General features: G+C 46.5%; 1 protein-coding gene across 1 annotated transcript; it reads right to left on the reverse strand.

Moving 5' to 3' along the window:
• Positions 1–863: 863 nt before the first annotated feature.
• Positions 864–12,195, reverse strand: LOC148042979 (sialic acid-binding Ig-like lectin 12). Its single transcript, XM_087727649.1, has 8 exons — positions 12,093–12,195; positions 10,445–10,865; positions 6,358–6,657; positions 3,819–4,121; positions 3,053–3,145; positions 2,042–2,101; positions 1,255–1,317; positions 864–1,015 (listed from the first exon to the last, which is right to left on the reverse strand). Exons 2-6 carry the CDS (start codon positions 10,656–10,658, stop codon positions 2,082–2,084), a joined length of 930 nt encoding a protein of 309 aa, XP_087583775.1. The 5' UTR covers positions 10,659–10,865; positions 12,093–12,195; the 3' UTR covers positions 864–1,015; positions 1,255–1,317; positions 2,042–2,081.
• Between the last annotated feature and the right edge of the window lie 2,208 nt (positions 12,196–14,403).

Genomic DNA, 14,403 nt, shown 5'->3' on the forward strand with positions numbered 1-14,403 from the left:
AGGAAGGAAGGAAGGCTTAATCAGGCATGATTACTGACACGATACAACTATAAGACGGATGACAGGCCCAATTCACTTTTGGGGAGCTCTGTGCCCTGGGAGGAAAGGTGGCCACTAGGTGAGAGCACAGAATAGTTCTCCTGTTCTTCTCTTTTGAATAATTGCCTAGAAAAGGCTACTTCCGCTTGGGGCCGCGGGTCCGAGGAGCGAACTCTGCTGCAACAACATTAGGAACAAGTTCCAGGGGTGCACAGGGGAAACGACCCCACCCGGACAATAAGCGCTGCAATTACCTCCTTGTCGCCATCTATGTGAGTCACCCTCTTTGGTTGTGTCAATGACAGGGCTGTGCTATCGTTGCCCAGCCTGGTCCCTCGACTGATGCCCCTGAAAATCCCTTTTCATTTCCTGCCAGGTTTGCATGCTGCTTGGCGCAAAAGCCTAGCAACATATTGCATCTCCGTGCCATCTCTGAGGTTTGCATTCATCTATCAATGCCTCTCCGAAGCATCATTGCCAGTGACAGGTGGAGACCTTTCTATTCCACCCCCCCAGGCTTTATTTTAATGTTCAACTTTAAATTGAATCCGAATGGTCTCTTGGTCTCTGGATTTCGAAGGGTTGACCCCCGACTGCTGCCTTCCTCGGAGAGCCTCTTTATTTCTTTCGTCGATTTGATTTGATTGCATCTGGTTTTAATTCGAATGATATTACATGGAAATTCAATTGGATTCACAGACCAGAAAGCTTACGATATCAAACAAATATCTTCACAATATTTTGTGTTTGTGTGTGTGTCTTGGATCAGGCAAGGAGTGGACGGAGGTTTTGAAGGAAGGAAAATTTGAGCAAAGTGAATATCGGGGTTTTTATTAAGAAAAAAAGGGGGAGATGATTGTATACAGACACGCAGGAAAGAATCATAAGAGGTTCAGGATGTAATGAGGGAAAAGCATTTATCCTGGGGTTTATCCCGCTGGCTGCGTGGCCTGGTTCATTTTTCATTCTGTGGAGCCTGAAATGAGAGAGACAGAGAGAGAAAAAGAGAGAAACATCTGAAGGAAATCCTAAAATGGAATCCATGAAAAGCCTCTTTCTCGTCGTCGTCCCCCCCAAAAAAAACACACACACAACCTTTTTCTTGTGTCCTCTTGCTTTGAAGGCAGAAATACATTTTTAAAGCATTGGAAGGGAATGGGAGGTCTGCGAAGACAGCAGAATATAGAGGTAGTCCTTGTTTAGTGACTGTTTTACCTCATGACAGCAATGAGAAAGCAACGTAGTGACCAATCCTTGTATTTTAAAACCTTCACCGAACTGTAAAACAAATAACAGCAAAGTAAAATCATGAGGACAATTGCAGTTTCATTAGTGACCACAGGACTTAACAGCCACATTGCTAGTCCCAATTACGGTTGCTAAGTGAGGACTACTTGTATAGCTAAGGGCCTCATACCAACTTATAAAAATAATAAAGGCGGGATTCTAATAAATAAACAAACATATAAATGATTGAAGATGTGTGGACTTCAACTCCCAGAATTCCCCATGGCTGGCAAGGAATTCTGGGAGTTGAAGGATTCTAATAAGCAAAGAAACATATAAATGATTGAAGATGTGTGGACTTCAACTCCCAGAATTCCCCACGGCTGGCAAGGAATTCTGGGAGTTGAAGGATTCTAATAAGCAAAGAAACATATAAATGATTGAAGATGTGTGGACTTCAACTCCCAGAATTCCCCACGGCTGGCAAGGAATTCTGGGAGTTGAAGGATTCTAATAAGCAAAGAAACATATAAATGATTGAAGATGTGTGGACTTCAACTCCCAGAATTCCCCACGGCTGGCAAGGAATTCTGGGAGTTGAAGGATTCTAATAAGCAAAGAAACATATAAATGATTGAAGATGTGTGGACTTCAACTCCCAGAATTCCCTACGGCTGGCAAGGAATTCTGGGAGTTGAAGTCCACACGTCTTCAAGTGTGCCAAGCTTGAAAAACACAGGAGAAAGACACCAGGCGATAAAAATGCACCTCTCACCACAATTTCTGGACTTCTGTCTTTTCTATTTCGATCAATCTTAACACAGAACAAGGCGATCTGGAGGAAAGGAATGAAAGCAGAATCAGTTCTGAAATCAGTGCCGTTGTCACCCCAGTTTTTGCAAGGGTTTTTATTTGGCATCCTGCCCTCTTTGGGAAATTAGAAGCAATGGTAGCTCCTGTACAATAGAACCAATGGTGGGTTCCTACCGGTTCGGCCCGGTTCGTCCGAACCGGTAGTGGTATGGCGGCTTGGGTTGCTGGAACCGGCAATGACCCAGGTCTGCCACACCCTCAAACTGGTTCCCCAGTCTCTTTTGCCATCTCCGGCATTTTTCTGTGCATGCGCAGAACAGTTTTTAGTCAACTGCGCATGTGCAGCAATGCATGGCGCACGCACAAAGGGAGCACAGCATGCACAAAACACCCTCTCAGCAAACCGGTAGTAAACCAGTTAGGAACCCACCACTGAATAGAACCCCACCTGAATAACAGGGCCAACATCTGCTAAGAAGTGGCAAACAAGATGGAGAATGGATGAATTTGAAGCTCCAATCCTGCAGGGGTTTGGGGAGGGTTTGGGGAGAACCTCTAGCTAAGATTCTGTGCAGTTCAGAGAATGCCCAAATCCCACTCCTGGCTGGCCCCACCCACTATGCCCCTCCCTTCCCAGGAGTCTTCACGCGGCTGTTTAAGTGCAGGGTGAGCACAGAAGCTCGGGGAGGCTGAAAAACAGGCCTACTGAAGTTCAGGAAGGTGGGGAATGGGGGCCTGTTTCCAGCCTCCGGAGGTCCTCCAGAGCCTGGGGAGGCAGTTTTCACCTTCCTGGAGGCTCGAGGAAAGCCTCCGGAGCCCAGGGAGGGCAACAACCCACCCACCCACTCACCACGGCCGTGGTGCAGGAGGCCGATTAGGCCATGCCCACCATGGCCACGCCCGCCCAGCAACTGGGTAGAGAACCCCTTGCTAAAATGTTTGAAGCCCACCCCTGCTCCAATATACGACTTACTGGAGAAGTAGTAAAGAACGGCTATCAAGATTAAAATGGATACAAGCGTTCCAAGAAGAATTGCAGCCAGCTGAGTATTTTCCTGTTTCCTCTCTGTGCAGGAAAGACAAACAAAGATGATTAAGGGAATGGAGGCTAAAACATATGAAGAGCAGTTGCAGGAACTGGGCATGTCTAGTTTAATGAATAGAAGGACTAGGGGAGACATGATAGCAGTGTTCCGATATCTCGGGGGTTGCCACAAAGAAGAGAAAGTCTGAACTATTCTCCAAAGCACCTGAAGGCAGAACAAGAAGCAATGGGTGGAGAGAAGCAACTTAGAACAAGAAGCAATGGGTGGAGAGAAGCAACTTAGAACTAAGGAGGAATTTCCTGACAATGAGTACAATTAATCAGTGGAACAATTTGTTTCCAGAAGTTGTGGATGCATGCCACGTCTGGCATGCATGCCATTGGTTCACCATCAGGGGTATAGGGGTTTGAGCAGGGAGTTGGACTAGAAGACCTCCAAGGTCCCTTCCGGCTCTATTCTGATGGAAGGGTGCAATGGGACAATTAACTCTGCCCTCTGAACTCGGGTAGGATGAGTGGAACCTGTATCATAACACATCATCTTGACTCCCTTTGGGTGACAGGGTTCTTCCCATGAAGCCGTGGGTGTCCCAAGATCCCCCACCAAGCCCAACCTCCATTCCTTGCTAAGTCAAGAAGTACCACTATAGTACAGTGTGGATTACAAAGTCATTACAGGACAGGGCTTACTCGCCTTTTATGGCTGGAATAGACAAAGTCTTCAAATTGGAGAATCCGAAAGGATTTATTCCTCTGCAGTTGACTATGTGGGAATTTAATGTATTTCCAAAGAGATACAAGGAACTGATGCGGATATTGCCTTTAGTGGTGGTTATGATCTTTACGTTGTCCGAGATGGTTTTCCTGGTTAAAAGTTGATGGTTCACGTACCATTGGATCTCTGGTGGGGGCCAAGAATGGAAGGCACAAGAACAAATGGTTCTGGTGGAGTTCTGGTCATACTTACAAATTTGGATGACCCTGAGCTGAGGACTATCTGGAAGAAGGCAAAACAAAGACACATTTTCTCTGGGTAAAAGAAGGAAGGTTCATAATTCTCAGCTGGGTGTCCATTGCCTCCAACAGGAGGAAGCAAAGTCATATTGTATAGTAAGATCTGACAATGGCACAAGGTATCACCTCTGGACCAGTAGTGGCATTCAAATTTTTTTAACTACTGGTTCTATGGGTGTGGCTTGATGGATGTGGCAGGAAAAAGGATACTGCAAAATCTCCATTCCCTCCCCATTCCAGGGGAAGGATACTGCAAAATCTCCCTTCCCTCCCTACTCCAGCGGAAGGATACTGTAAAATCTCCATTCGCTCCCCACTCCAGGAGAAGGATACTGCAAAATCTCCATTCCTTCCCCACTCCAGGGGAAGGATATTGTAAAATCTCCATTCCCTCCCCACTCCAGGAGAAGGATACTGCAAAATCTCCATTCCCTCCCTACTCCAGGGAAAGGATACTGCAAAATCTCCATTCCCTCCCCACTCCAGGAGAAGAATACTGCAAAATCTCCATTCCCTCCCTACTCCAGGGAAAGGATACTGCAAAATCTCCATTCCTTCCCCACTCCAGGGGAAGGATACTGTAAAATCTCCATTCCTTCCCCACTCCAGGGGAAGGATACTGCAAAATCTCCATTCCTTCCCCACTCCAGGGGAAAGTTACTGCAAAATCCCCATTTCTTCCCAATCAGCTGGGATTCAGGAGGCAGCAAATAGATGGGGGTGGGGCCAGCCAGAGGTTGTATTTGCCGGTTCTCTGAACTACTCAAAATTTCCGCTACCGGTTTGTGAGAACCAGTTAGAACTGGCCGAATACCATCTCTGACACATAGGTTTTGTTTCGTCAACCTCTATTATTTCATCAGTATTTCTCAACCGTGTCCACTTTAAGATGTGTGGACTTCAATTCCCAGAATCCCCCAGCCAGCCATGTTCAACTTGATTTATGATGGCACTGATGAAAATTCCAATTGTGGTCAAAAGTCGGGGTCTGCCTACAAGACAGATCTCGTCTCCTCTCCCTCCTCGTGCTTGGATGAGTAGGAGGGACTGGGAATACAGGTAGTCCTCGGCTGATGATCACAATGCAGCACAAAACGTATGTGAGACATGCGGTAAATGAATTTTGTCCCTTTTTATTAACTTTCTTGCCACCGCTGTTACACAAATCATTGCAGTTTGTTACATTAGTGGATTCCCCATGGACTTTGCTTGTCAGAAGCTCGCAAAAGGGGATCACAGGACCCCGGGACACTGCAACCATCATAAATATGAATCAGTTGCCAGGTGCCTCAATTTTGATCACGTAACCGCGAGGATGTGGCAATGGCGGTAAGCACTCCTCCGAATTCCATCTACCAGTCAGTGTCGACTGGCGACTACGCGGAGGAGAGCCTTCTCGGTAGTAGCTCCGACCCTTTGGAACGATCTCCCCGTGGAGATCCGTACCCTCACCACCCTCCAGACCTTCCGCACAGCCCTTAAGATCTGGCTATCCCGTCAGGCCTGGGGTTAGATTGTAATCCGTCCCCTCCCGAATGATGAATGTTGTGTTCTATTTTTAATTATGTATTGTTTTATGTCTCACTGTTTGTATTCCCCTCCCCATGAATTGTAAGCTGCCCTGAGTCCCCCCAGGGAAAAGGGCGGCCTATAAATAAACTTTCCAATTCCAGTCCAATTCCAATTCCACTCAAAATGGTCATCAGTCACTTTTTTCAGTATCGCTGTAACTTTGAATGGTCCAGTGGGTGGGATTCAAATAATTTAACAACCAGTTCTCTGACCTAATGACCAGCTAAGTAGGCGGGGCTCAGTGGTCACGTGACTGGGTGGGCGTGGCCAATTCAACGTCACACACGTCGATGGGTGCTTCGCCTTAGCTGTGACAATGTAATGAGGGTTAACCGGAGAGGCAGTTTCTGTAAGCAGGGCAATCAAAATTAGGCTAGAAACAACACCAGAATGTTTCCTTCCTGCCTTCCTTACAGGATTAGCCCTGTAAAGTGGGGAAAAACAAAAGGAGATTTCTTCCAACAACCGGTTCCCCGAACTGCTTAGAAAGTTACCAACCGGTTCTCCCGGATAGGTGCGAACCGGCTGAATCCCACCACTGAAACAGTCATTAAATGAACTGTCGTAAGGTTGCATCTCTTAACCAAGATGCATAGAGCTTCCGTGGCAAAGCCCAAGGCAAAGAGTTAGATGAGAGAGCTACTCACATGCCATATTAAGTTGGATGGCGTTATGTATGCTTTTCGTTATGCCGGGGTAGTTTACATTACAAGTGAGGATTAAGCCTTCGTTAACTAACGAGGGTACGAAGCTGAGGTTGGTTCCGTAGTTCCAGGTCCAGCTGCTCTTCTGGCTGGCCCAGTCAGAAATATTCCAATGGTTTGATTTGAGTGACCAGAGGATTTTAGGCTTGGGTTTCAAGCAACAATTTGATGCCACACAGCTCAGGCTGATGATTTCCCCCCAGATGATGGAAGGCGGTTTCAAAATATCCGGTTTCTTTATACCTAAGCAAGAAAAAAGTTGATGGAAGGCCTTTTGGTGGCACCGTTCTTCCTCCAGTTGCCTTTTTTAAGTGAAGTTTTTTTTTCCATTTTCATAACATATACATGTATACTATTACATAACTAACATCACATTGTATTATTAAATGTTTACCAACAACTCCCAAAAGCCAATTACTGGCTCTTCTGCTCTCCAAACACATTTGTACCTTATCTATCACTTTCTTCTCCCTCTCTTCTCCTCCTCCCTACCTCCTTTCTGGTATTGGACCTGGGTACTTGAGAGACCGCCTGCTGCCAATTACCTCCCAAAGACCCATTAGATCGCACAGGGTCTGCCTCCTCCGGGTTCCATCCACCAGCCAATGCCATCTGGCTATGACCCGGAGGAGGGCCTTCTCTGTTGCAGCTCCGGCCCTTTGGAACGAACTCCCCGTGGAGATTCGAAACCCTCACCTCTCTCCCGGCTTTCTGAAAAGCCGTTAAAACCTGGCTGTGTCGGCAGGCCTGGGGTTGATGAGCTCCCTTCCCCTCTTGACAGGTGTGGTTGTTGGTCATTTTAAATGTCTGTTGTATTTGTATGTTCCCCTTCCCTTTTGAGTTGTTCGCCGCCCTGAGTCCCTTTAGGGAATAGGGCGGCATATAAATAAAATAAAACTTAAACTTAAACTTCTTCCCTCTGTCGTCCTTCTCTTCTCTACTTCCCCTTCCTCGCTCCTTTTCCTCTCTCTCCTTTCCACTCCTCCTTTCTCTCCTCCTCTTCTTCCCCTTGCCCTCTCTCCTATCCCTCTCTTCTGCCCTCTCTCTCCTCTACTTCCCTCTCTTCCTCCCTTACCTCTCTCCTCTACTTCCCACTCTTCATCTCATTTACTTGGTGTATTTCAGCTTCTGAGCAAGCTCCATTTTATGTTGATGGTATTTATAATTTCTTTTCAATATACATATTTTAACCTGCATTCTCCTCCTTTAAAAAAAAAAAAAAGAACAAAAAAGTATACATATATAGTTATTGTGCTTTTAAACCGCCCCCCTCCCCGCCTAATTTTGGTCGAGATGTAGACCTGATTACAATTCCAAACTATTCCCATCATTATCTTTATATAATTATACATCTTTACCAGTGGTGGGATTCAGCCAGTTCGCATCTATTCAGGAGAACCGGTTGTTAACTTTCTAAGCAGTTCACAGAACTGGTTGTTGGAAGAAATCTCATTTTGTTTTTTTCCCACTTTTAGGGGGCTAATCCTGTAAGGAAGGCAGGAAGGAGACATTCTGGTGTTGTTTCTAGCCTAATCTTTATTGCCCTGTTTACAGAAACTGCCTCTCCGGTTAACCCTTATTACATTGTAACAATTATGGCAAAGCACCCATCTACCTGAGTGACATTGAGTTGGCCACGCCCACCCAGTCACATGACCACCGAGCCCCACCTACCTAGCTTGTCATTAGGGCAGAGAACTGCTTATCAATTTATTTGAATCCCACCACTGATCCTTACATGCCCCCAGCTGCCTTTCTCAGCCCAGCCCATTCTGTAACGGGGTATGTCTAGTTTAATGAAAAGAATGTCAGAGTGTGCATGGCGTGGCTACTATTTTGAGACAACCCAGGAGCAAAATACAATACAGAGGTTTGCCTTTTTAACAGTGGTTCATATACAAGACTTACACATACATACATACATACACGTCTCAGGCCAATACTAGGCAAGCCATCAACCTTCAACTCTAAATGGAGAACTACAATGGAGATAGATACATGAGGAGAGAGATACACGAGGAGAGAGGTATGCCCTCTCGTGGCCTCCTTTATATAGACGGCGTCTTAAAGTGGCAATGCCTCTGCTGACTCATCCTCATTTCATCATCTTCAGTTACAGCCTTACATTGGCTGGTCAGCTTTAAATAATCACTGACAAAGAAGGACTAGGGAGGTGACAGGGTAGCAGCTTTCCAACATCTAAGGAGCTACCACAAAGAAGAGTGAGGCCAACCTAGTCTCCAAAGTACCAGAAGGCAGGAGAAGAAGCAACGGATGGAAACTAATCAAGAAGAGAAGCAACCTAGAACTAAGGAGAAACTTCCCGACAGTTGGTACAATCCATCAATGAAACGGCTTGCCTTCAGAAGTTTGGGGTGCTCCATCACTGGAGGTTTTTTAAGCTGAGATTGGACCACCATTGGCCTGAAATGGTATAGGGTCTCCTACTTGAGCAGAGGGTAGGACTGCAAGACCTCCAAGGTCTCTTCTTATTCTGCTATTCTGTCTATTGTGGCTTCATTTGCAAACGTCTTACTGTTGTGGCCTGTCAGCTGCCAGCCCCTCCAGCAGCCAAATCAGAGGAGGAGAAGGTGTGGGGGTCAGGGTTAGCGTCAAGGCAACCTGAGAACTCCGAGAAAGAAAAGGGTATGGAGCTGGCAGAGAGAGAGAGAGACAGAGAGAGACAGAGAGAGAGAGACAGAGATAGATAGAGAGAGAGAGACAGAGAGAGACAGAAAGACAGAGAGACAGAGAGAGAAAGACAGAGAGAGAGAGAGAGAGAGAGAGAGAGAGAGAGAGAGAGAGAGAGAGAGAGAGAGAGAGGCAGAGCCTGGGCTGTCTGTCATCCCTCAGATGGAGAGTCAACAGCCCCCAGGTCTGGAGGTGGCTGATGAGGAAGAGGGAGGAACAGCTGGGTCCAGTTCCTGATGCACAGATGCGCAGAAGGCAGAGGAGAGGAGAGCAGTGGAAATCTATGGGCCGATCTTTGGGATGGAAGAGCCACTGCTTCTAGTGAAGTTTTTGTGGATCGACGGAAGGACGAGACGGGAGCTATCCCTGCTTGGCAGCTCTGTTTAAATAGCTGTCAAGCAGGGAGGGTGCTGAATCGCCTGTAAATAGTTATAAACCTGTGTTCTGGAAGTCCTGGCTCCCATCCCATCCTCGTCGCCAGTTTTGTGGATCGAGGAAGGACGAGACGGGAGCCAGGACTTCCAGAACACAGGTTTATTCAATAGATAACTATTTACAGGCAATTCAGCACCCTCCCTGCTTGACAGCTATTTAAACAGAGATGCCAAGCAGAGATAGCCAATGAGCGCGCCCCTAGCAGCTAGCAACAAGCGACGCTGTGCCTCAGCCAATCAGGGTGCCGCCTGCTTGTTGCTAGCCGCCAGGTTGTAAGTCGAGGACTTTCCAAGTCTCAACACCAAGGGACTTTCCAAGTCCTCAACACCAAGTTCCAGTGTAGCTCTGGGGATAAAAGGCAGAGGGCGGAGATGAATAGATGTGGCAGAAAACCATTTACCTCCCAGCTGGCTGGACTTGCTAACCTGCGGTGAGAGAGAAACTATTTGCTGGGGCTGCCGGCGCTCCTAATAAAGGAATCTTTGAGTTCACTTCCGAGGATTTGACATGCGTGGGGAGCTGGGTCAGAACACATACTGTATCTGGGCAACAAGGATCCTGGCTTGTCCATGACTCTCCAACGTTTCCCCACCCTGTTCTAGAGGGGTGGGTTTCTCGCCCCGTTCCAACCAGTTCGGTTGGAACGGGGCTGGCGGCGTCCTCGTGCACGCGTGTATGCGTCCTGCGCATGCGTGGAAGCGCAGAACTCGTCAAAACCGGGTAAGAAACGCGGGCGGGCAGGTGGACCCTTCGGCGTTCCCGGAAGTTACTTACTTCTGGGTTCGCCGACCAACCGGTTCGCGGGGACCGCCGCGAACCGCCTGAAACCCACCCCTGCTGTTCTAAAGTAAAGGCCTCAAAAACGTCAAGGAAGAAGGGAAGGAAAAACTCAAGAACTGCCTACCTGTCACCACAATTTGGGGGTTTGTGGGATGTAGTGTACTAGAAGATTGAAACTCATGCATAAATCCTGGCCCTTTATAAATGGTCAAGTAGTACTTTCCCGAGTCCACATGCCTGGCATTTGCAATGCTGAAGGAGCACTCGCCGTTTACAGGATCCCCAATCAGCTTAAAATCGGTAATTTCAGCTTTCTGCCTTAAGTCGTTGGTGACCATCAGATCGCCTCGCACCCACTTGTTGATCCACGCCAAATAGTAACGTTTGTAGACATTCTTGAACCAATAGACGTAAAATGGTGCTCGGCTTTTGGAGTACTGATCCGGAACGGTGAAGGTGCAGGGGCACGTCAGTGCAATGGTTTACTTCCACAAAGACTTTCTCAGCCACGGAAATTGAATAGCCAGGACTGATGGTCAGACTACCTGGTGGGAGGAGAGGAAAAATGTAACTGGCAAGGCCAGAGGTGGGTTCCTACCAGTTCGCACCTATTCAGTAGAACCGGTTTGTCAAATCTACCGAACCGGTTAGAAGAGGTTCCACCAGTGGACCCGGAAAGCAGGCCACACCTACAGAAGAGGTTCCAAAATTGTTTGAACCCCACCACTGGTCCTTGGATATGATTATTCTACACTATCATGCTCATATTTATAAAACTCAGTGCCTCTGTGAAAGGTAAGGATGACTACTGCGTTTGTGGTGCAATCAGAACATTGCGTGTGTTGAAGTTGTTTTAATGCAAACCAAAGATGCCTTTTAAAAAAGAAGTTGACATCCTATTCTTATGAATGCCAGTGCTGTGTGTGAGGTAATTTAAGGTGGTTCTGACAAGTGTCGTCGGCATCTTCATATCCGGTCTCATGGGCGGCAAGCCACTCCCATCCGGTCACATGGGAGGCAAGCCACTCCCACAAAAGAGGCCACACCCACAGAGTAGGTTCGAACAATTTTTGAAACCCACCACTGGGCAAGGCCCAGCTGAACCTATTACTCCCACCCACCCCTCAAAGCTTTTATTCAGAGTTGGTCTGTTCAAGTTACTCCTTTGAAAAGCATCATCCAATCAGTTCCGTGCAGCAGTGCAAGCAGCAATTAAGGAGACACTTCTGAACAGTGAGGACAATGAACCAGTGGAACAGCTTGCCTCCAGAAATCCTTCCTCCTCATCTTTTAACTACGGTTTTACCTTGATTGGAAATTACTTCGATGGGCCTCGTGATGCTATCTCTCCAGCTTTGCTCTACTGGTACAAGGGGTAGCTGGAGATTTGACTCGTGCTACTTTTGACTCAGTGGTGGGTTTCAAAATTTTTTAGAACTTCTTCTCTAGGTGTGGTATAACCAGGCCACGCGCCCACTTTGCCATGAAGGGAGACATTAGAATAGCAGTTAGACTTATATACCGCTTCATAGGGCTTTCATCCCTCTCTAAGCGGTTTTACAGAGTCAGCATATCGCCCCCAACAATCCGGGTCCTCATTTTACCCACCTCAGAAGGATGGAAGGCTGAGTCAACCTTGAGCCGGTGAGATTTGAACCGCCGAACTGCAACTAGCAGTCGGCTGCAGTACTGCACTCTAACCACTGCGCCACCTCGGCTCTTAAGAAAACCACTTCAGATTATACGGCATATTTCTGTGCGTCACTCGTTACCTCGATAAAGCAGGAAAAGGTTCAGGGAGGTTAGTAAAAAGGAAGCCATTCCCTGGAACTTAGAAGAAATCTCTGTAAGATCCAGCTGGTCTCCGCTTTGACCATCTTCTTATTGCAGAATTATTTCCAGAGATCTACCAGAATAAGAAATTGGAAAACGTTGTTGGATATTGTTGTGGCAACCATCAAAAGTCCTATTCACATAATATATATATATTTTTAAGAAAAACCCTTCATATCCTCATTCAACTCATCTAGTAAGATAATCTGGTTCCACCACAAAACCGCGGATGACAAAATCGCGGTCGACGAAAGCGCGTATGTGATGTCATCACAGCGCGACGAAAAAGATCGAAAAATGTAAAAATAAAGCTAAAACCTTACCCTAACCCCCCCAAACCTAACCCTAAACCTAACCCTAAACCTAACCCTTAACCTAACCCTAAACCTAACCCTTAACTTAACGAAAAACCTAACGCTAACCCTTAACCTAACGCTAAACATAACGCTAACGCTCTAAACCTAACCCTAACCCTTAACCTAACCCTTACCTTTATGTGAATCGGCTTGCTGTAATTTAATTTTTATTTCAATTTTTCGATCTTTTTCGTCGCGTTGTGATGACGTCACATACACGATTTCATCGACCGCACTTTTGTGGAACGCGGTTTTGACGGGTCACAAGATAATCTAGTCCCAAAGATGCTGTTTTTCCAAGAGGCATCTCCTTTGAAGATGTTTCACTTCTCATCCAAGAAGCTTCTTCAGCTCTGACTGGATGATTGTATCCCTCCCCCTCTGTTCCCGACTCTAGAGGGCGGTGCTCATCTCCGTTTCAAAGCCAAGGAGCCAGCGCTGTCCCCGTGGTTATGGGGCCAGCATGACTAAAATGCTGAAGGCGCATGTAACACTGTTACCTCCCCACCAAAGGTGGTCCCTATTTTCCTACTTGCATTTTTTTTAGATTGGCAGATTTGCATTTTTTTAGATTGGCAGAAGCTAGGACAAGTAATGGGAGCTCACTCCATTACAAAGCGCTAGGGATTTGAACCGCCGAACTGCCGACCTTTCTGATCGACAAGCCCAGCATCTTAGCCACCGAGCCACCACATCTCTCTTCTGTTGAACAGAGGGCTATGCAGTTATGACACAGATGGCCTCTTTAACCCTGCTTTCAAACCAGCTGTCTGCAAGGAGTATAAATCCTTCCATTCCCCACCATCCAGTCAGAGCTGAGGAAGCTTCTTGGATGAGAAGGGAAACGTCTTCAAAGAAAAAACAGAAAGTCCACTTGCCTCTTGAAAAAAAGCACCTTTGGGACAACCATGACCTGGATGACTTGAGAATCTCCATAAAGGGAACCGAGCATTTTCCGGGGTCAATTGGAGCAAATCACCTTTGCACAGCCTTAATCTAGCTATATATTACTGAAATTATCCTTGTGTTTATCTGTTTATACCCTAAAGTTAGCCGAAATGCCACTTCAGACTGCAACAATTTTTGTATCAAGGGACCTCTCAGATGGGTTGAGTGACTGGCCCCAATTCATCCAGTCACTTTTTCATGCTTACAGTGCAGTGGTGGGATTCAAATAATTTAACAACCGGTTCTCTGCCCTAATGACCATCTGGGTAGGTGGGGCTCGGTGGTCATGTGACTGGGTGGGCATGGCCAACTCAACATCACTCAGGTCGATGGGCGCTTCAGCTTAGCTGTGACAATGTAGTAAGGATTAACCGGAGAGGCAGTTTCTATAAGCAGGTCAATAAAGATTAGGCTAGAAACAACACCAGAATGTTTCCTTCCTGCCTTCCTTACAGGATTAGCCCTGGAAAGTGGGGAAAAAACAAAAGGAGATTTCTTCCAACAACCAGTTCTCTGAACTACTTAGAAAGTTACCAATCAGTTCTCCCGAATAGGTACGAACTGGCTGAATCCCACCACTGATAAGGATGTATAATTATATAAAGATAATGATGGGAATAGCTTGGAATTGTAATCAGGTCTACATCTCGACCAAAATTAGGCTGGGGGGGGTGGGGGTTAAAAGCACAATGCAACTATATTACAACACTATATATGTATACTTTTTGTTTTGTTTTTAAAAAAAGGAGAATACAGGTTAAAATATGTATATTGAAAAGGAATTATAAATACCATCAACATAAAATGGAGCTTGCTCAGAAGCTGAAATACACCAAGTAAATGAGATGAAGAGTGGGAAGTAGAGGAGAGAGGTAAGGGAGGAAGAGAGGGAAGTAGAGGAGAGAGAGGGCAGAAGAGAGGGATAGGAGAGAGGGCAAGGGGAAGA

Source organism: Thamnophis sirtalis, unplaced genomic scaffold (assembly GCF_051295495.1).
Source record: "Thamnophis sirtalis isolate CommonGarterSnake01/CBP01778 unplaced genomic scaffold, rThaSir2_p1.2 scaffold_13, whole genome shotgun sequence".
Lineage (NCBI taxonomy): Eukaryota > Metazoa > Chordata > Lepidosauria > Squamata > Natricidae > Thamnophis > Thamnophis sirtalis.

Bases quoted from the DNA above. Each gene is read 5' to 3' on its own strand.
- LOC148042979 (XM_087727649.1), bottom strand. From the start codon at position 10,658: ATGGTCACCAACGACTTAAGGCAGAAAGCTGAAATTACCGATTTTAAG. The intron at 3,146-3,818 runs GCGAGTAAGCCC...TTTCCTGCACAG, and splicing joins GTCTATTCCAGCCATAAAAG to AGAGGAAACAGGAAAATACT. The intron at 2,102-3,052 runs GTAAGTCGTATA...CCTTTCCTCCAG, and splicing joins CGTTCTTTACTACTTCTCCA to ATCGCCTTGTTCTGTGTTAA.